The 23,099-nt window shown below is 42.5% G+C and overlaps 1 protein-coding gene and 1 long non-coding RNA gene across 2 annotated transcripts in view; both read right to left on the bottom strand.

Annotated features, from left to right (window-relative positions):
- Trpc6 (transient receptor potential cation channel subfamily C member 6) overlaps positions 1-16,221 on the bottom strand; it is an 89,845-nt gene extending 73,624 nt beyond the window's left edge. The window contains exon 1 of the mRNA XM_005077323.4: positions 15,708-16,221. Coding sequence (XP_005077380.2) covers positions 15,708-15,874 — 167 coding nt within the window. The 5' untranslated portion in view covers positions 15,875-16,221. The remainder of the gene's footprint in view (positions 1-15,707) is intronic.
- On the bottom strand, positions 1,737-15,450 carry LOC121135642. Its single transcript, XR_005872742.1, has 3 exons — positions 15,300-15,450; positions 13,124-13,310; positions 1,737-2,018 (listed from the first exon to the last, which is right to left on the bottom strand). It is a non-coding gene; the product is annotated as an uncharacterized LOC121135642 (long non-coding RNA).
- Positions 16,222-23,099: the final 6,878 nt, after the last annotated feature.

The raw sequence follows: 23,099 nt of genomic DNA, 5'->3' as shown, positions 1-23,099 counted from the left end.
ACTTATAAATTCCATACATGAGCTCCTTGCAAGACTTTCATTTATACAAAATAATAATAATATTTATACAAATATTTCTACAAAAATTTAAAAAATACCACATTCAAGAGGAGTGATTCTTGTTTTTAATCCTTTTATACTACATGTGATCTGGCCAAAATCTAAAGGGAGAAAAGGTTTTAGCCATAAATAGAAAATGAAATGAGCTGGGATATAATATACATATGTATGCATATATATATCAATTTCTTACTCAACATAAGAAGACTATTATTTTCAGAGAGTTCTAAGACTAAATTTAAATACCTTAAAACTTATAATAATAATGTTAAATGGAAAAAATAAAGTATAAGTAAGATTGTCATCATTGTTTAAAACATGTGTAACTGCATAATGTATAAATAGAAAGATATGAAAGTATATATGCACATTATATTATGTACATATATATGTGAATATGTGCTTCCAATGTATACATGCATAGAAATATATTAAGGGATATCCATGAAAACTTATTTGAAAACCAATATTTTAAGTTTATGCAGTTCATATTATTATATCCATGGGATAGGGTCTAGGTCCTGCCCCAAATGATGTGATGGACTTTGATGATCCCCCATGGGAGGCCTCACCCTCCCTGGGAAGTTCATGTAGGGTGGGGTGGGGGAGTGGTAGGGAAATGTGAGGAGAGGAGGGAGAGGGAACTGGGATTGGTATATAGAATAATATTATTTTTAATTTAAATAAAAATTAATTTAAAATTAGATTCTTATTAGCATATCACCTGGGACACACCCCCAGAAGCCAGAGGCCTGTCATGTTACAGAAGAATGGAGTTGGTTGCTTGAAAGAACAAAAAGTATGTGGAGGAAAAGAGTGTCCAAAGATACTAAAACTTCAAAGCTACTTTGATCTCGGTTGTTTCTAGTGCTTGGGTGTCTTCTTCCTCTAATTCTCTATAAAAGAAAGAGAGAGAGAACAAGTAAAAATAAAGACTGCAGCTAAAAAGAGAAATATGCAAAGGATAAGGAGGAACCTACAGGAAGTCACCCAGTTTAACAGGACTTTTGAGAATCTAAATGAGAATTGTGTACTTAGTGTTCAGTTGGGGAAGTTCCGTCCTTCAAGAGAACTATGACCTTACCCTGGATCCCAGAATTTTCCCAGGGTAAATCTCTTTGCAAACCATGCTGTCATCTTTTTCTCTTCTCTCTTTATTTTTTTTCATATATTGCACCATATGAAAATGCCTGTTTCCGTAAAACTTCAAATTTTAGAATACCATTAAAACATAAACAGAAAATGACCTTTACCCTTGTTTCTGACCCCATTGATCTGAGTTTAGAAGGTAATATAAAATTCATCTATTTACCCAAGAGTATGGAGAGAGTATTGCGGCTATGTACCCTGGCATCAGACTACTGGGGTTTGGATCCCAGTTCTGCTGATTTAATACATGCCTTTTGAGGGGTTACTTCCTAAGTTTAGCCTTTCTTTTTCTCATCTATAGCCTGGAGATAAACAATAAGCCTACTTCCTAGGGCTGCTATGGGATATTAAAAAGTTTGCATGTACAAAATGCTTAAACTATTGCCTGGTACACAATGCATCCTTTAGTCATGTTTCATCTTCCAGGTCCTCAAGAGACTAATCAGCATGCTGGCCCTGGTGGTAACCTCAACCACATAACACAACGGAAATGAAGATTAAATAAAGCCAAAAATTCAATTTCTCAGCTTTACTGTCATCTTTCAAGTCCTCCATAGCACAGAAGACTGGCATACTGGGCAGAGCAGATACAGAACTTTTCCATCATTGCAGGGGGCACCATTACATGTTGTGTTAGCAACTGTCAATAACCATAAATGGAGAAGCAAAGGCCAGCAAGACAGGCACGAGAATGGGGCTGTGACGAGAAATCTGCTATTCTCTCCGGAACAGGTGACACATAAATCTCTTGGAGTTTCTGATTCAGGAATCCAGGACAGGAACTGGTTAGTAAGGTTTCCAGTAAGTTCCTAAAGGATGATCAAAGTACACCATTAAGAAGCCCCACCCAAGATGATGGTCTTTACTCCCAGTGTAGACTTTTGCTGGGGAGCGGGGTGAAGTCTGCGAAAGAGGTACAATACCCACATTTTTCAAACTAAAATTTCTTTCCTGATGTTCTTTTCATCAACTTGTCACACTGGCTCTCCCTCACCATCTCACTGCGGGCACTTCTATGAAACTTGCTGTCCTCCCTATCCAATGTCGTCTAATGCACAAAGGTCTCTCACGCAGCAAATGTCTCAGCTCAAACTGAGATGCCTTTAACCAGGGCAGCAGAAGTCTCTCACCCACCTTTTCAAAAGACACATTTCCAACAATCATTAAACAGTGAATAAGCTAGTATTGATCAAATATATGCGGTTTTGATCAAAGCAGTCTTAACAGTTAGATACTCCCTGCCCAAGATCAGCATTAGGTCTGTAATTGGAATCTCTAACACGTTTCTTAATTTCCACACGCATCAGGGCTTCATCTCAAAATGCAGGTGGTGATAAATCCCTTTGAGAGGTGCTGGAGCATTGAATAAGTTCATGTATGTAAAGTGCTTAGAACTGTACCAGGCACATAAGATATGCAGAATGCCAGCTATAGTTATTTCTGTTACCGTTGTTAATTATAGTAAATCATGTCAAAACAATTGGTTAGGAGCGCTTGTTGCTCTTGCAGAGGACCTGAGTGCAATTTCCAGCACCCACATGTGGTTCACAACAATCTATAAGTCCAGTTCCAAGGGATCCGACACCCTCTTCTGACCTCCACAGGTACCAGGAATGCATGAGGTACACATACATACATGCAAGTAAAACACTGTGCATAAAATAAAACAAATAAATCTAAGTTTAAATTTTAAATTTTAAGTGTGTCATTTTTGTGAAGCCTTAAAGAAAAACATGTGAGATAATAAACTGTGTGCAAAAAGCAGTAAGACTAGCTAAATTTTTTACTATTCTGAATTTCTCTTCCTCCCCACACTTGGAAATCACATGCCCACTTCCCACAAGCTTCCAACTGAGTTTCCTGTGAGGTTCAAAGAAGTTCATGTAAATAACGCAAAGAGCCAACAATATTCTAAGGTCAGCTAGAAATACAAAGTGCAAGCTCCTTAAATTTAGTACAGACTCTAAAAGAAGGTATTCCCCTGTGATCTTAACATTCCTCCTTATACCTCTAACACACGGGTCATCACATTGCATTAGTTCCAAGATATATATATTTCTTCTAATTTTTCTCTTTAAATACATTTTAATTAAAATAAAATTACATTATTTTCCCCCTTTCCTCCATCCTATCCTTTCTGGGTACCCTCCCTCCCACCCGTCCTATGTACCACAGCTCTCAAGCTGATAGCCTCCTTCATCTTGATTATCGGTTACATGCACACGTACACACATAAATGCACAAATATACTCAACCATCCTGCTGAGGCTGTGTTGCTATATACAGGTTCAAAGCTGGCCACTGCCCTGAAGAATCATTAAAAGGGCCCAATGAGTGGATGGTGGTATTGAGGTACATACACACAATGGAATATTATACTGCTGCAAAAAACAAGTGACATAATGAAATTTGCAGGTGAATGGATGGACCTAGTAAAGATCATATTAAGCAAGTAACCCAGACACGGGTAAATGCCACATGTTCTCTCTCATCTGTAGTCCCTACTTCCAGATCTTTAGATATGCACATGCAACATGGAGAGACCAGGAAAGTATAAAGCAACCACAGGGCAGGGCGAGGGCAGGGTGGGAATCTTGGGGGGAAAATAGCAAGATACAGATGATATGAAATGGAAAATGGAAGAGTGCAGAGAGGCTCCTGGACAGGAGAGAAGTCAGCAGGAGAAGGCAGGAAATGGAGCAAATAATATCAATATTTGATAAGGTTTCAAGGAATCATAGCATTTTGGGTTTAGTAGAAATTATACATAATACGTATAAACATGTATTTATCTACATGCACTTATGGCAATGGTCCCCAATTGAACCACAGACTAACAAAAACCCCAGCAACAGGCATGAGAAATCTCCTTTCAAATGGCTGGTCAGGGGACTCGGAATAGTACAGACTATTGACATAGCCCTTGGTTTGTTCCCAGAGGCTGAGGTAAGCCCCTATTGCTGAAGACCACACACTTAGGTCACAGGGCTTGCATGATTTGAACAAACTCTAACCTGAAAGCCTCCTTCCTGCAGCCCAGCTTCCACAGTACTAAAAACACTTTGCAAGCTGCTAAAGGAGGGGGCCAGTTCCATTCAGCTGCAACACCTGTAATCACAGTGACCAGTATGGCAGGACATGCATAAAGCTGCCAAAAGTAGCTCTCACATATCCCGGTCTTCAGACCCACTCAACAGGAGGGAAGTTATGCCTGGAACTGGAAAGCTAGTCAGCTTCCTGGAGTAAGTGCAGTGATGGGCCTTAGGGAGGATCACTATTTTGCTAGATAGGCATAATTCCTTACTACGTTCGAATCCTTTTCTTCACACCCACAGGCAAGTGTAGCTCTCACCCCTCATCAAAGAAGTCTCTCTTTATGGCAAGTGGAGACCATTACAAAAAAGCCACAGCTGGACATAATCGAAGACCAACAGATCGCAAGGTCCAGACTGCTGCTTACTGAACTCGGTCCTGAACTCGGTCCAACCCCAATGGATGCATCTGTGTCACGGCCCCTGCATCTGTGGTCCAGGGACCATCATGGAAGAGCAGGCAAAGGGATTATGAGAGCCATACTACCAAGAAGTTTGCTGTGAAACTGCCTCTCCTAGAAATGGCTACATAAACAAGACCCAAACGGTGGCAATATCATTGGACACACAAATGTGGAGGGGATGTTCCTTGGAGTCTACAGATAGCAGATGCCTGCTGAGAGAGCTGGCTTCTCCCAGGCACGAGCTCCTTGTTTCTCCTAGTTTAGCACCCCTAGAGCTGCATATTGTAAGCCTTCTTGCTATGGCTCTGTCGGCTGTCAGTCGTTGCCATGGCATATTTTTAATCACTAGTGCATGCACGGGCATTAAAGGCAATAGCCTCCAGAGGTTCAGCGTGGGTGACAGTAGTTCAGAAATAAATCCTAGACACAGTGTGAAGCATTCTTTTTCAGACATAAATAATAAATAAGTGTGTGCATGTGTGTGTGTGTGTGTGTGTGTGTGTGTGTGTGTGTGTGTGTGTCAGGGACTGTAGAGAGTCCGTAAGGAACATCAGTAAATCCGGTTCCTTAAGCAGCACTCTGGAAACACATAATTATGAAGTCAGTTTAATTGCGTAGCACCAATCAATTGCATTATTTGAATTCTTTATAAAAAAAAACCTATTCTAGGGCTGGGGAGATGGCTCAGTGTTTAAGAGTACTTGCTGCTCTTATAGAGGACTGCAGTTTGGTTCCCAGTGGCCACATCAAGCAGCTCCCAACAGCCTGCAACTCCAGCTGCAGGGGGTATCCTACACCTTGTCACTGTCTCCATTGGCGTGTGTGTGTGTGTGTGTGTGTATGTGTGTACATGCACATATACACACAAAATAATAATAAGTACATCTTAAAATGGTTTTACACCCATGTTCTGTTCTCATTTAGAGCAGCACTGTATGGAAAACAACGGCATTGAAGATTCTTTTTTTAAATTAGAAACAATCACATTTTACATATCAATCCCAGTTCCCTCTCCCTCCCATCCTCCCATGCCCCCCACCAACCCTCATCCCATCCCTCTTCTGCTCCATAGAAAGGGTGAGGCCCTCCATGGGGGATCATCAAAGTCTGTCACATCATTTGAGGCAGGGCCTAGGCCCTCCCCCATGTGTCTAGGCTGAGAAAGTTTTCCTATATGGGGAGTGGGCTCCCAGAATCCATTTGTACACCAGGGAAGATTCTTAATTGAAATGGGACTCAAGAGAGTCACCTTTTGGATGTAAAGTGTTGATGATCCTGTAACAAATTATTTTATGTGTATACTCTTTTCATGTGTTCCTAAATTATAAATAGGACATATTCATATAAATTTAGGTATAAAAGCCATTTTGGCAGATATGAAATAAAAATCTAATATACTGTTTTTTTAAATATATGAAATAGAAGGGAAGGCTACAAATTGCAGCTGTTGAGAGTTAGTGAGATGTGGTAGTCCTGGCTTTCAAAGACAGTTGACGGGGAATGTTCTTCTGTGTATATGTTTGTCTTACTGGTTGATGAATAAAACACTGATTGGCCAGGCAGGAAGATAGATAGGACTAGGAGACAAGGAGGATTCTGGGAAGTGTAGGCAGAGAGGAGTCATCATGTGATCCCAGGAAGTGACTTAGCTGGGCAGAAACTGACATTAGCTAACCACTGAGGTCTGGAGGTCTGTACAGATGGGTAGGAAGTGACGTAGCTAGGCAGAATCGGGATATAAGCAGGAACAGACAGAAAATCGCTCTCTTCTCTGGAGAGACACTGAGCAGTCATCATGTAGCAGGCAAAGGAGTTGCAACTCCAGCATTTCCCCGTAAGCCAAGAACACGTGGAAATACATGGATTAATAGACATGGCTTAGTGTCTGTGTGCTTCTTTGGGGCAGAGAAAGGTAGTGGGACCTGCCGGGACAGAAAACCTATGTAACAGACACTGCCTGATGATTCTAAAGAATTTAAACAACAATTGAGATAAATTAAAGACTTTTTCATCTTGGAGTAGTGACCAGCCCGAATGCAACAGATCCTGGAGAAGGTATTCCCTCAGCACTATATAAGCACAAGAGTTCTCACACAGCCCAGAGACAAAGCAAATTTCTGTTTTAAGAATGCTAACATTGCCTTTAATCCCAGCACTCAGGATGCAGAGGCAGGCAGATCTCTGTGAGTTTGAGGCCAGTAGGTTCCCATTCTGCCAGCTGAAAGCTGTGTAATGTTGGGCACGTCCATCAACCTCTTATCTGTGTATTTTTTCCTTATCAGTAAAATAAGAATTTTGAATGCTCACACCTCACATCTTTTGTTCAGTTTGAATGACTTAGTACCTCTGAAGCATAAAAAAAGTCCACAATAAATTCTCCTTACTAGACATGATCATATCTTGCCAACAGAGATGACTAGATAGATTCATAAATCCATTAAAGGATGGGAGTATCCAGGTTGGCCCTAACCTTCAAAGATGAGGAACACCTCGATAGAAAGAGAAAGCAGAATCAAAGATGTCCGGTGCTGTCCAGATTTCTGGCACTTTCCCTTCTGTCTGTCTTTTCTTCTCACCTTGGTATGACTTGGTTATAACAAGCCTAGCACAGGGATCTTGGCTCAGTGTATCAGAGCCAGCATGTGGCTCTCCAAATCTATGGCACCAGGGAAGATGCAGAATGGAGGGATAATAGTATGTTGAGCCCCATACATGTGTACAAGGATGATTATGTGTGGTGCTGAGAGGGTAGAGGATGCTGCCAGCCCTTCTGCTCGTGTGGTCCAGATGTACTTTTTGAGATGTACTGGGTTGGGTTTGTATAAAAACCTAACAGCCTTGTAACTTCCTCCTAGTGGCTTAACATCTGTAAATTTTGACATCGTTATTCATAAAACAAGCATTTGTACAACTAGAAAAATACTTACTACAGAGTAGGTATCCCAAAAATGTTAGATCCTCAGATGTATGTAAATATTTTGGATTAGCTGTCTGTAGGAAGAGAAACATGTTGTATGGTGTATAATTCTTCTCAGTATCTTTTCTCCCCTTCCTGGAGCCTCAGTTAGCTAAATTAGAGGGCAGTTGTGTCACAATCATGAGGTACGGGAGAGCCGGGACACTTGTTTGTGTAAGAATGTGATTTGACCGACTGCAATGGATTGAGTCTTGAGAAGCATGCCAAGCCAGAGTTTAATTGAGATATGGTGAATAGATGAAGATACTGCCTTACACTGAAACCACAGAACACTGCTAAACAAAGAGTGATCACAAGAGTTAATTTAACTCACTGGATCCAATTATATCTAGCATCTTAAGGAAACAGAAGAAAAAAATGAACTTTTTATGATTTTTAGTGTCTAAAAGAAATTGCCCTGAGAAGTTACTTCTAATGACTCAGGGAAGTTATCTGTGTGGAGAAAAATGATGCACTGTCTTCTTAGAAGTAAGCGACACTCTAAACAGAATGAGTGTGAACCTTTAAGCACATCCGAGGATCATTCATCCCACAGTGTTGGCACCGCAAAGACATGTTTCACAACAATCAGGTCTCCCAGTGGTTACTGATTTCTTCAAGCAATGGGAAGTTTTGAAACAAGTGTGTCTGTTATGATGAGGTCAAAAGTGAGACAACCTGTACTGTAATGGCTGGGGCGTGGAGATTCTAAATGAGTCTGGCAAACCAAAACCAGCAGTGATTTCCACACCAGCTTTCCCTTGAGACGCAGCTTCGAAAGTATACTTTCACCATTAAACAGTGGTTGATATTCATCAATATTTTTATATCTGTATTTGGGGTATTATCAGGTTAAATACAAACTGCATTTTTAATTGTTCCATTAGGGTTTTTTCTTCAAGAATTATATTTTTCAGCCAGATATGGTGGTACACAACTGTAATTTCAGAACTCAGCAGGTCGAAGAAGAGATTTCAACCTACTCTACATTGTGAGTTCAGTGTTAGCCTGGACAACCCAGTAAAACTCTCTCAGAAATAAAAAAGAAATTATATTTTTCATGGATAGATAATCTAAATTTGCCTGCTTTTAAGTTCAGGATTTGACTCTAGTGTTACTGATGTCATTTCAAAAGATTTAACAGATATTAGGATTCTCACTGAATTCAAACACTACCTATATTTTTCTCCCTAATAGGAGATAGAAAATATAAGTAAATATCTCTTTGGGGGTTACAGAGATGGCTCAGTGAGTATAGTGCTTATTCTTCAAATATGAGGCTCTGAATTCAGATCCCCAGAACCCAAGGAAAAAAAAACCAAACCAGGTATGATTGCATGAACCTGTAAGCTCAACATCAGGAGGTGAAGACAGGCTGATCCCAAGAGCTCACTAACTAGCCAGCTGACTAAAAGACAAGCATATGAGTCAGAGAGCAGCCTGTGAGAGTCAGTAAGAAAAAGACACTCAGGGCCCTGCTCTGTCCTCCACATGCACCCTTGACAAGTCTGCAGTCAGGTACAGGGACCACGTGTGAATCTGCAGTCACACTCAGGCACCACGCATACACTACCCACACATACACTCCCCACACACACACACCACACACGTAACACACACATAACACACACAGCATACACCACACATACCCCACACACACCACACATTCACGACACATATGCCACACACACACCACACATATAATACACACACACCACACCCACCACACATACACCACACACACCACACACACAGCACACACAGCACACACACACCACCCACACATACACCACCCACACACCACCCACACCACACACACACCACACACACCACACACACACACCACACACACATACCACACACACACACACACACCACCCACACATACACACCACAGAATCTCTTGGGATTTTTCCTAAAGTTGAGAATCAGTGATGTTACCCCTTTAAAAATATTTTGTACATAATTATGTTCTAAAAGATTCTGTCAGCGTTGAACACTAACTGCATGAAATGTTGTGTTCACAAGTGGAGTGCAAATGATATCTTTTATGTGGAAAAAAACAAAAACAAAAACATGATTCTCACAAGCCACACATCACCTAGGAATCAAAACACATTGTGGGAGAATTTCCATTGTAAATATTTTAAAATTTAAACTCACTTCAAGTATTTTCATTAGCTTTTAAGTTTAATTTCCTTTTGTCTGTCATGGGCATTTTGCAATAGAAAGGACAGTTTTATTTGTCTGCTTTGTGTCCTTGCTAATATTGTACTTCATGACCATTTTGACATCTCCGGAAACCATTGCCCATTATGTATTGGAATATTGGTGGTTCCTTCCTTGTTCTTGTTATTTTCTTCTGATGGAACACCTACCCTCTTGTTCTATGAGTCCTAATAAAGTCTACTTAGGGGTTTGGAGACACGGCTCAGTGGTTGAGTAACCAGATGTTTTTCTCAAGCACCCAGACTCACTTCCCAGCACCCATGTGGCAAGTCACAACTGTCTATAACCCAGTTCCAGGGGATCCAACACTCTCCCACAGACATACATGCAGGCAAAACACTGACATGCATAAAATAAATCTCTATTTTACCTATTTATTTGTGTCTCTGAATTTTTTCCTTTTTTGTTTTTTTGTTTGCTTGTTTGTTTGTTTTTTCAAAGTCAGGCTGTAGTCCTGGCTGTCCTCAAAATCACAGATATCTGCCTGTTGTGTCTCTAAATTTTGAATATTAGCATCAGTTATGTTATGGACAATCTGCATTATATTCCTTCCACTTAGTATTTTTTCATCAAGTGTTACAGTATTGGGGTTGGGAAGAGCAGTAATGTAGGTCTGTGGGTTAAGGCAGCTGCTGTCAAGCCTGACAATTTGAGTCCAAGCCCTGGGATCCACATGGTGGAAGGTAAGAACTCACTCCAAGGAATTGTCCTGTGACCACCCCCATACACACTCACACACACACACACACTCACATATACACACTCACACTCACTCATATACACTCACATACACACTCACACATACACATACACACTCATACAAACACACTCACATACACACTCACACTCACTCATACACACACTCACATACTCACTCACACACACATACACACATACATACTCACACATACACACTCACACTCATTCATACACACTCACATACACACACTCACATACTCATTCACACACATACACACTCACAATACACATTCACACTCACTCATACACACTCATTCACACATACACATACACACTCACACATACACACACGCACACATATACACACATATACACTCACACATACACACACTCACATATGCACACACACTCACACATACGCACTCACATACATACACACACTGACACACACATACATACTCACACACATACACTCACACACATACACACTCACACACACATATACACATACACACACATATATACACACTCACAAAAAAATTGTAACTAACTTCTGAAATAGAATTGCATTGTTTTCTTTTATGGGTATATCCATATGTATATTTTGTGTATATGCATACACAAAATGAATCAACAATTGTTATTTTAAAAACTTTTAAAAATGTAACTGCATTGCTTTCCTTTTTGCATGTTCTGTCTGTGGCTGTTTTGTAAATGTCCTGTCCCTGTCCCTGTCTCCGACCACATTTACCCCCTGCCCCCTTCTTTTGAGCCTCTCTCTTTCCGTAAGGTTTTCCCTCTCTCTTTCCTTAAGGTTTTCCCTCTCTCTTTCCGTAAGGTTTTCACTGTGACATTTTATACATACCATTTTACACCTTCCCCCTAATGAAGCTGCTACTCTAAGTTCCTAAGGACCTCAGGCTGCCATCATGTTTGCTGCTTAGTGAATTCTGCTGTTAGCTCACTCTCTCCCAGTTAACTATTTCCTGTGTGCTTGGTCACTGGCTGCAGTGAGTCTATTTTTAGCAGGCTTGATCTTGGATGAATCTCCTGACTAGTCAACATGAACAGGAAGCTTCTTTCTTTATTCTTTAGTGTTTTGCTGTATTAAGAGCCCAAGGCTTGAGGATCTCTGAGTCAGCTTGGCATACAAAAAGTAAGAGCTCACATGGCATGTAAGGCCTTCAGTTGAAATTCCTAGGGAGCCTTGTCTTCTCCCTGGCATTGCCCCAGCTCTGTGCTGGTGGCCATCATTTTTAGCCTAACTTCTCAGTGTTATGACAAGTTCTGGTTTCGTTCAAGATATTTCTCAACTCTAGTTCCCTGCCTCATTTGCACGTGAGACTTTTCCCACATTATATTCTCTCTAGCATCTTTGTTCCTGACTCATAGCAATCACTTCTCATTTTTCAGCAATTTAAGCAGTATTATTGCTTTCTCTCATGGTACTTTTGAACAAATCCAGGACCTTGGGCATGGTGGTGAGCATCTTACCATGGAGCTATTCCCCAGCCACCACATTAGTAATGTTTTTCAGATATTTGAAAATGTATTATTGTGCTGCCTACCACAGGGTAATTTTACATTTATTTCTTGGGGGTTCATGTACTCCACATCACACATACAGAAGTCAGAGGACATCTTTCTGAGTCATTTCACCCCCCCCACACACACACACAGCATGGATCCTGGCATCAAACTTGGAGACAAGTGCCCTTACTCACTGAGCCTCCCTACCCTGTGCTACCATAAGTTTTTGCTGTTGCTTTAGACTCACTTAGTCAGGTTGCCTGTAGCTTTAGTTTGTCAAACCATGCCCTTATTCACAATCTGAATAGTAATAAGTAACAATTCAATAGTTTATTACTCAATGATCAATGGAACTAAATCAACCAATCTCTATGTCTTTGGAAACCTTTAAAATGTGTGTACATGTCTGAGAGTCTCCCTCATGCTCAGAGTCACAGACTAGAGACATTCTGTAAATAAAGGAATTCCCAGGGTTTGGCAGGGTATGGGACTGTCTTGTTATCCATCATTCAAAATTGATTATAATAGAATATAGCATATGCTTTCTAATTGAAAGTTAGACAAACATAAAATTGTGAATCTTTCTAAAGGAATTACCTTAAAATATCCACACTTACACTTACCAAGACCTGAGATTGAGATAATTATCTCACTTCCATGAGATAATTTCCCACAATCCATGTAAAAACATTCTTTTAAAGAAGAGTTTTTAAAGAGAATTTCTTAGTGAGAGTGGGTGAATTTATATCACAGAAACGGCCACTTAACAAAACTCTGGACTTCCAGGGGGAATCTCAGAGATTTGAGAAAATACCCATCCTGTACCATACCAGGGACTGCCACAATTACACCATTGCCCATTACACTCTGGAAAAGGAAACAAAAAATCACTCCCGTCACAAGTTCATGAGGTGATCATTTGTACTCTGTACCAAAGGGAGGTCATTTCTCTTGGCATTTCCTCCTACATCATTTTATACAACTGTAAAATTTAAAAACTTTACCAGAGAACACACTGGATGAAAATAACCCCGAAGTCTTTGGGAAATAGTAGCCTTGCAGGAGGTCAGCTTTAATTCTGGCGCGTGGTCCATCCCAGAGTGACTCAACAAGTGGTGTTGTCATCAACGGAAGCCAGTTGCCATGTTTCCCTGCATCCTGCCTTTTGCCTGTCCTCATTGGGATTTCTAACTGAAGAAGAAAAGAACTTTTGATCTAAATAGCATATTTCTAGCTAAATATATAATTGCATATAAATTACTATATAATGGCAATTTAAAGAACTTCATGATTTGCACAATAAACCACATTGGAAAAGTGTCTGAGCAACTTGGAATTCTTACTTTATTTAATCTCACTGATGATAATAGAACCATAAAATATAAAGCAAATCACTTTCCCTTAAAACAAAGAAATCAATTAAAATAGAGATTGTAAAATAAAAATGTTTAGTTAATGAGACCATCTAATTTTTTGAAGATGCATATAGTTATCATATCACTTAATTTAACCAACAGGTAATGTTACTAAATAGCATTAGAACTTAGTGAGAAACAGCATCTTCCTATGCTGCCCAGACTGGCTTCAAACTTGAAGCCTTGAAGTAACTAAGATCATAGACGTGTACCACCTAACCCGGCTTCAAAGCAAATTTGCGAACAGCTATGTTCAGAATGGCAGCACTTTCTATAACTTTGTTATCTTGGCATGCATCTTCTTGCTTTTAGTGTGTACTCTGTAAACAAGCAAATATAGCATCACCAGAGACTTAGAAATGCAGACTTTTCAGTTTCGCCTAAGACTTGAGGAACTGTAGTCTTAGCAAAACCTCTGGGCGGTCATATGCCCACCAAACTGTGAGAAGTCTGTCTGTCTTAGGAGATGGAACTTCCCAGACTGGGAGATGGCTCAGTGGGGAATACTGTACAAGTCTGAGAAGCCTCAGCACCCAGGTAAAACTCCGTTCAGTGGAGTATGTCTGCCAGGCTAAGGAAAAAGTCAGTGACGGACCCTGCCCCCAAAAAAGTGATATGGAGAGCAAGCCATAGGTCCATCTCTGGTCTCCAGGTACCAACTATGGGAAAGTGTGCGCACGCACACATGTGCACACATACACACAGACACACACACACAAGCACACAGCAACATACCACCCCTGTACACACAGAGGAAGGGAGAGGGTAGGGAAAGGGCAGGGGGAGAGAGAGAGGGAGATTTATAATCGGACAGCAAATACAATATTGACAAAAATGTCCTGAAATTAGCTATTGACCGTGGCTGCAAAATACGACTATTACATGTGCAATGCTGTACTGTACAACTTGAGAGGTGAATTTTACGTTGCCTGAATTATATCATAATACTTCAGAAATGAAAAGAGGGTAGGTTTTCATAGATGCTTTTGGCTTGCATAGCTCAGGTGAATGAACCACTGCCTACTTTTGTCATCATACTGGAGAAAAATGTAGATGCCCCATTTCCTGGGGCTGAGCTCTCACCGTGAAAGTAAATGACAGAAGGCTTTGACTCATCCAGCCCTGGTCACTGCCCCAAAGCCAGTGTCTGTGGTGAGGGTCTACCAGCCCCCAGGAAGGGCTAGAACCCCTTCTCCACTAGAAGGGGCCACCCGACTGAGAAAGGCTTTCCTGGGAAACAGTCTGAGATGGCTGTGACAGGCCAGGAAACCTGGGCACTCAGTCAGGCAAAGATTAAGCAAAGGTGCAAAGAGCCAGAAACACTATCTGCTGGCTGCACATGTGGTCACAGCGCTGCGGGGGGAGGGGCACAAGACAAGAGAGGAATGGAGACTTTGTTTTACCATTCTATTGTCTGCTGTCTGTCCCTCCCCACCACCACTGTCACCAGCCTGGAATTGGGAGGGAGGCTGTTGATTGTTGCTTTTAAATAAGGGCTCCTGGTTATTAAGGGGCCACTAGTAAAAGAAGCTGATCCCTATTTTTCTGTCCCCTAACGGGCTCACCAGGGTCCTGCCACGGGTACAAACCCCTGAATGGGTCTTTTTCCCAGTCTTAATCTCAGCTCCAGCGTGAGAAGGAGGCTGGCCAGGGTGTACTGGACAGGTCTGGCCTCAGAACGTCCGCACTTGCTTTCTCTCTAAGAATCCCTGCCCAAGACTGGAGGACAAGAACTGAGCTGGAGAGACTTGTATGCGGTTCCTACCCCAAAGTGCCTTCAAAGACCCCGAGAGAGTTCAGATCTCTGCCACACAGACAGAATCCCTGGAGCGAGAACTGGAACCCATTCTGAGTTCAGATCGTGCCTGTTGAACACCGCTGCAGGGTGGCAGGGGCTGTATAAACTGACCAAACAAAGAGTCTCCTGTGATGACAAGACATCAGGTCCCCTGTGGTGGCCTGGCACCCCACCACACTTGGTGGAGCAGGGAACCCCCTCGCAGGCTCATCCTGAGGGTGAGCGCACTCCTTGAGTGCTCAGCAGCAGCCAGCCCAGTCCCACACGCGCGCGCAGGCGCCCCTGGCTGTCTGGATGTCTGGAGAGACATCGCTGGTGGGACACGCGCGCGCGGAACCCACTCCTGCGGCCCATGCCGCCCGTGCCCGCACTTACAAGCTGGGGTAGTAGCCATAAGGCGGCAGCGGGAGCTGCGGGCAGCTGTCGTCTCCCAGCTCGTCCATCAGCAGATAGTCCTGGCTCTCGTTGCGCCGCGTGCAGGCTCCAGGGGCAGACAGCGGAGAGCCACCCCTCCGGGCCGCGAACCCGGGGCTCTGGCTCATGGCACAGTGTCCGGCCGGCCTGCACCCTGCTCCCGCAGTTGGGAACCTGGGGAGAAGGGGCCTCGTCTGGCACCGAACTGGCCCAGAGCAAAGCGATGCCCTGGAGGGGAAGATGAGGGAAGGGATGCAGACGCCTGGCTGGCTGGGCTTTGCCAGTGGCTTCCCTGCCTGCCGGGGTGGCAGTAACTACTTAGGGGGTTGGGGGGCAACAGCCCAGGGAACCTTGACCTGAGAGCATCTGGACCGAGCGGACAGGCGGCCCGGGCTCCCAGGCAGAGCGCACAGGCGGGGCCTCGGAGGCAGCCGCTAGGGAGAGCAGCTGAAGAGTTACTATGTCAACCGCAACTCCCCAGCCCTCGCCTCCCGCCTTCTCCCCCCACATCCTCCGTCATGATCCCCACCTTTAAAGGGATCGAAAGGACCGCCCAGAAACGCGCGGACCCCTGTCTAGAAGCCACAGCTTGCAGAGCCAGAATTAACCTAAACTAGGCGGAGCCAGGCACGCTCTTTATTTGGGGTTGGGAGGGCTAACTGCTCCCAAAGTAGGTTCATTAAGTAACGCCGAGGAAGGGCTTTCTAGGAAGTTTCTTTTAAGTAATACTCAGAAGACAGGATCCTCTCCTTCTTCCACATCGCCTTCGTTTTTTGGGATGTCTGCTTTCCTGTTCCCAAGCTCCGCGAAGTATTTGGACTTCACTTTGAAATGAAGAACCAACCCTCTGAGTCCTCACTTCCTGAGCAAACAAACAACAAAATGGGCACTTCCCCACGATGCCTGCTTGCTTTAGGGAAAATCCTCCCTCCATCATTCGAATGCCTGGTGTGTTTTCTCCCACATCCGAACTATTTTAAGACTTGCAAAATCTGATTAATTGGCATACATTTGACAAGCTATAACCTCAACAGGAACGGATAGAAATTCTGTCAGCAGTTTAAGTGCTCATTGCAAACATATGGGGGCATGAATTGGGGTCTCCAGAATTCTCCGTTGTGACTTAGTGAAGGACATCTCTAACTCCAACGCTGTCGGGAAAGAAAAGGCTCCCTGAGGCTGGCTGGACAGCTAATCTAGCAAAACAACATGCCCCAGGCTTAGTTGTGCCTCAAAATGCCCAGTGGAGAGTTCCCAGAGAAAGACAACTTTATTGGCCTCTGACCTCCACATGGGCATTCAGAGCCTCCCTGTGCCTGAACCCTACTTACACACACACACACACACACACACACACACACACACACACACACACACCAGTATATTTAGTAGTTCATTTAAGAGAAGTCAATTAAGAATCCATTTATTCATCAGTACTAAATGAAGAACAAGTGTGTAATAACCATTGTTTCAGGATTCAGAGCCAAACAGACAGTTAAAGCACCTGTGTGTCGTAATAACCATTGTTTCAGGATTCAGAGCCAAACAGACAGTTAAAGCACCTGTGTGTCGCTACAGTATTCTCATGAAGGAAATAGGGCAGTCAAAAAAGCAGTGTGCTGCTTACCCTCTAAAGCCTGTGTTTGGAAGCCTAAGGGAGAAGATTGGAAAGGGTTGAAGTCTATCCTTGACTATATATGAGTTCCAAGCCAGCCTGGGCTATAGAGTCAGACTCTGCCTCAATGTGTATGTATATATAACACATTGAAGCTGTTAATTGATTTGAGACACAGATGGCAAGGAGCTAGCCATGGAAACAGCAGATGTGCATTGCACCTGGGTTGAAGAAAGAGTTCTGTGTCCCAGAAACAAGTAGACAAAGAAATGAGTGCTGGGAACACAGCAATGTCAATCACGTTGAAAGGCGGAGGGGCCCAAAGAGGTTATAAATTTAAAAAGATGACTTTGCCAAACCCTAAGGGGGATAGAGAAAAGGAACGGATCCTGAGGACCTAGCTTTGTGTTTGCCTTATGATATAAGATGTCACTCCATAGAAGGCTCACATGCTAGAGGTCTTGGTACCTGGAGTAGGAGACATGACTCAGGGGTTAAGGACACATAATGCTCTTCTGGAGGACCAGGGTTCAGTTCCCAGCACCACATTAGGCAGCTCATAACTGCCTCTAACTCTAGATCCAGGGGATTCAATGCCTTCTGCCTTCTGTGGGCACTGCACAAATATATTCATGTATACAAAATACACACACACAAATAAAATAGACATTTTTCAAAGCTTGATAATCAATGCAGTGTTCAGAGGTGGGATACAATTGGTTCAAGAGTCTCTGGCCTGGTTGTGTGTATGTGTGTGTGTGTGTGTGTATGTGTGTGTGTGTGTGTGTGTCCACGGATGGACTTGTGATTTGAGAGGGTAACTGGTAGGTACTGGAAACTTCAGGTGGAGGGAAGTTGGAAGAAGTGATGTGTGGGAGGCATGCCATTGAGGGTGTATCTGGGACACGCCTCCTTTGTCTCCCTGCTCTGCTCCTTCTTCATGGCCGCCATGAAGCAAGCAGCCTTTTCTTCACTGCAGGCTGAGAAACAAGGAGCAAAGCACAGACTGGCATTTTTGTTACAGTGACAGAAAGCTGACCTACTCACCACGGGGCGCAATGAGCAGGTGGACGGTGGGGATGAAGGAAATGGAAGGTTCTGACCCACCAAGGCCTTGTCTACCCTGAGAAACTAACTTAACGCTGCTTCCCGTTAATATGGGAGACCATGATTTAAATGTTCCTGCTTCATGGCTATTATACCCAGCAAAGAGATTCTACCTGAAGTTTCTTGGTTTGTGGACACTCTCGTCCGTTCTGTTGCTGTAATATACGTTGTGATCAGAAGAAACTTGGGGAGGGGAGAACTTGACTTACGTTTCCATGTCAGTCCGTCTCTGAGGGAACTCAGGTGGGAGCTCTAGCAGGGACCTGAAGCATGCACGTGTGTGTGTGCGTGTGCATGTGCGTGTGAGCATGTGTGTGTGCATGCATGTGTGTAAGTGTGTGTGTGTTGCGTGCAAGTGTGAGTGTGTGCATGTGCGTGTGCATGTGCGTCACATGTGTGTGCATGTGTGTCTGTGTGCATGTGCTCGTGTGTGTGCATGCGTGTGTGTGTGTGTGTGTGTGTGTGTGTGTGCATGGCTTGCTCAGCTTGGTTTCTCCTACAGCCTGGGACTGCCTGCCCAGGAATGGTACCACCCACAGTGGACTGGGCTCTCCCACATTGGTCATTGATTAAGAAAATGCCCCCCAAAAAAACATGCTTACCGATGGAGAAAATTCTTCTCCTGAGGTTTCTTCTGCCCAAGGGACTCTAGCTTGGGTCAATTGACAAAAATTAAGCAACACAGTGATCACTGTTATCTGTAAGTACTCAACAGCTTTGAAACTGAAATAAATTAATAAATAAATGTTTCATTTAAACAATGTCCAGGTGATCTCATTGGAACCCCTATATGGGAAACAATGGAGTTGTTGATGTAACATTCAAACATATTCTACTCAACTCAGATTCTGTAAGTTGAAATGAAGCTGGAGAATTCCTGTTGGTTGTTGCAGTGTCAGGTTTTGCTTTGAAAGAATTCCCAAGGAATGTGTTCTGTTGTTGCGGTCCTTGAGCTGTTTGCGTCCTGTCTCAACACTGGTTTCCATTCACACGACAACCTTCCACAGAGCAAAGTTATTACACTTGTACTGTGACTTTCTGTCATCGGTAGAACAAGACATCATTTGCCCCTCTTATTTGAAGTATAGTCAGCACTAGACCAATAAAAGCAATTTTCTGTGGTAGGAGAGGGGTATATCAATGAGTCAAGGGTTCTGAAGTTTTATACGAGGAAGTAGAAGACCATGTGATGTTTGGGTATGAAATGTCCCCACAGGCTCATATGTTGGCATCTTTGTGGTCAGCTTTGGGGAACATGACTGCATTCTAGAGTCCCTGACCTGTTCAGCAGGTTAATTCCTCAGTGCATGCAAACTGCTTGCATTATTGGGAAAGTGAAAAGTCAAAGAATCTGGGTTGGAGGAAGTAGGTCAGTCTTTGGATAGTCATATGTTTTCCAGTCACATTCTGGTCTGCCTGGTCTTTTGGTGTGCCATTAAATAAGCGAACCCTGCCACATGCTTTCATGACCATGATGCTCTGCCTTATTATAGGAATGGAAACAACAGAATAAGCCACGACAAGTGGATTGAAACCAATAACACTATGGATGGAAGCAAAACTTTCTTCCCCCTTACTAGTCTGAGTACTTCATTCCATCAACACAAAGTCTGACACAGACAAGCAGATAGAAACTACAAGAACCTAAATTTATTTGCTCTTTTTGTGGGGGTGGGGATTTAGACAGCTCAGAAAGGCTTCAAATTCACAATATTCCTGCCACAGTCACTTTCGTTCTGGGAGTACAGCTGCACACCACGGCAAATGACTAAGCCTCACTAAGCTGGGTGCCATCAGATACCATTTGACGGATGTCTCTGCGCCACGCAATGTTAATCTGTGAGATGTAATTACTGAGGCAACTCTGTCTCTAATGTCCTGTGTTCTATAGTCATGTATGTAGTAGTGCTTCCTGGTTAATCTAGTACAGAACAAGAGACGATGGCTTTCCCACCATGCACTTCTGAATCACATGTGGAATACCGAGCACATCTGGAAGAAGGAAGGCAGGAGTAGAAACAGCTTTCAAGATTAAAAATTGTTTGATGAGAGAGGAACATGCAGGCCTCAGAGTTAGACATTGTCACTCAAGCATGTATCTTTATCTAGCGCACTTAGGTTGTAATCAGAGTTAGACATTGTCACTCAAGCATGTATCTTTATCTAGCACACTTAGGTTGTAATCAGAATTAGACATTGTCACTCAAGCATGTATCTTTATCTAGCGCACTTAGGTTGTAAATTCTGAAACATGAGGGTGAATGTGAGCTACACCTTGAGAATAAATGTGTTACGTTGCCTCTGACAACATATCTGCATTGTTTGACTAATGTTGCAAAAATTGTTATTACAGGGGTGGGGAGATGGCTTAGGGGTGGAGAGTGCTTGCTGCTCTTCCAGAGGATCCCAGGTTGGTTCCCAGAACCTACATGGGTCAGCTCACAATCACTGTAACTCCAGAGTATCGCCTTCTTCTGTCCTCTCCAGCTCCTGGACTTAATATACATACAATAACACAGAAGTCATATTTCAAGTTGAAATATGGAACAAAGTACAATGTTATATTATTTGAGCAATTGTTGAGGTAGATACCAAAACAGACTGACAGCTAGATAGATAGATAGATAGATGATAAATAGATGGATAGTTAGATGATAGATCAATCTTTTTACTTCTGTGTTTGATTTAATATATGGTATACTATTTTCTTAATGTGTCTTATCCTACATGATATCAGAGAATAACATACATAGTTATGCTTACGTATTATTTTAGGCTCTTATAAGTCCAAATACAAACAGTATATGAAAGACTAATTTCTGATTACAGAACCCAGATATAGAAGGTGCCAATGTAACAGTAATTATCTAAAAGTTGTTAATAGAGTATTTGCATAAAAAATCTATTTGATCTCAAAGGGGATCAAAGGCTTTAATGTAAGACCTGAAACTACAGTGAAAAATATAAAAGAAATATTTCACAATATAGGCACATGTCTTTCTGGATAGACTCCAATAGCAAAAAAAATGATAGTAATAATTGGCAAAGAGACAGTCTACAGAATGAGAAAATCTTTTCCAAGTATTCATCTACATAAAAATCTCAGAAATATAAACATCAAAAGAACAACTAATGCAATTAAGAACAGGCAATTGAACTGAACAATTTTGAAATGCAGAAATGCCAATGGCCAACAGGTACATAAGGAAAACATGTAACTTCCTAAGCCATCAGGGAAACACAAAGCAGAATTACACTGAAGTCCAGTTAAATTGCAGGGGCAAAGACTGTCATCAAGAAAACAAGCATCAGTTGTTGAAAAGGGGGAAGGGACCCCCCAAAACCCAATACACTGTTAGTGGCAATGTAAGCTAATTCATGGAAATCAATAAGAAAGTCTCTCAAAAACTAAAAATTTAATTACTACTCAGTCCAGCCATAACAACTCCTGGGTGCCTCAAAAGTCATATACATTAGAGATTCATCCACACCCAGTTCATTGTGGCACTCTTTTTTTTTTGTTTTGTTTTATGAGACAGGGTTTCTCTGTATTGTTTTGGAGGCTGTCGGTCCAGCCTGGCCTCGAACTCACAGAGATCCGCCTGCCTCTGCCTCCCGAGTGCTAGGATTAAAGGCGTGCGCCACCACCGCCCGGCATTGTGGCACTCTTTACACCAGCCAAGTCATGAAATCAATTAAGTACCCCCTATGGATGAATGGACTTTTGAAATGTGGTATTTATAAATATGTATATATCTAGCTGTGTTGATTTGAATGAGAATGGACACCATATATTTGAATGTTTGCTCCCTAATTGGTAGAAATATTTGGGAAAGACAAGGAGGTGTGGCCTTATTGGAAGGAGATGTGTATGTGGGGGGGGTTGTTAAAAGCCCACACCATTCCAGATTCTAGTTGGTTCTCTCTCTCTCTCTCTCTCTCTCTCTCTCTCTCTCTCTCTCTCTCTCTCTCTCTCTCTCTCTCGGTTAGTGCCTCATCATATCAGCACTCAGTTACTGTTTCATTATCATGTCTGCTTGCCTACTTTCATGATGTTCATAGAATCTACAACACTGTGGAGCCATGATCCCCAAATAAAGTGATTTCTTTTGCAAGTTGCCTTGATTATTGTTTCTCTTTACAGCGATGGCATAGTGGCCGAGATGCTAGCCCTTAAGGAGAACAAAGCTATATTGTCTGCAGATAGAGGAGTAGAACAAGACATCATCATGCTAAGTAAGATGAGCAGCGGCCTTTCAACCCTGAAATGCCTAAATTTGACGACTATGCTATTCTAGTTTCAAATACAACTAGGATGAGTTCATCAAAAAAATCACAAGTAGATCTGTCTTTGAGAAGTGGGCAGGTTCTCAAAGGACCCCCTGCTGTGACAGGCCAGGAGGTGTTTGATGTGTTATTTCTTTCCCCGATTTCCATTCTGAAACAGTTTCAAAGAAAAATGCAGAGAAATGTCAAGAAGATAAAAGTAACTCACACTGTTCATCTACACTTCCGAATTGCTTATATTGTATACCACAAATACTATATATTACGTCACTACAAAAATATGTAAATATTTTCCAACCCATTTTATAATAAACAAGAACAGTGAAGTACTGGGCTGGGGAGAT

Source organism: Mesocricetus auratus, unplaced genomic scaffold, assembly GCF_017639785.1.
Source record: "Mesocricetus auratus isolate SY011 unplaced genomic scaffold, BCM_Maur_2.0 Super-Scaffold_100040, whole genome shotgun sequence".
In the NCBI taxonomy this organism is placed as follows: Eukaryota; Metazoa; Chordata; class Mammalia; order Rodentia; family Cricetidae; genus Mesocricetus; species Mesocricetus auratus.
Note: the sequence above shows the minus strand (reverse complement) of the source record. Positions and strands in the feature narration are given on the sequence as shown.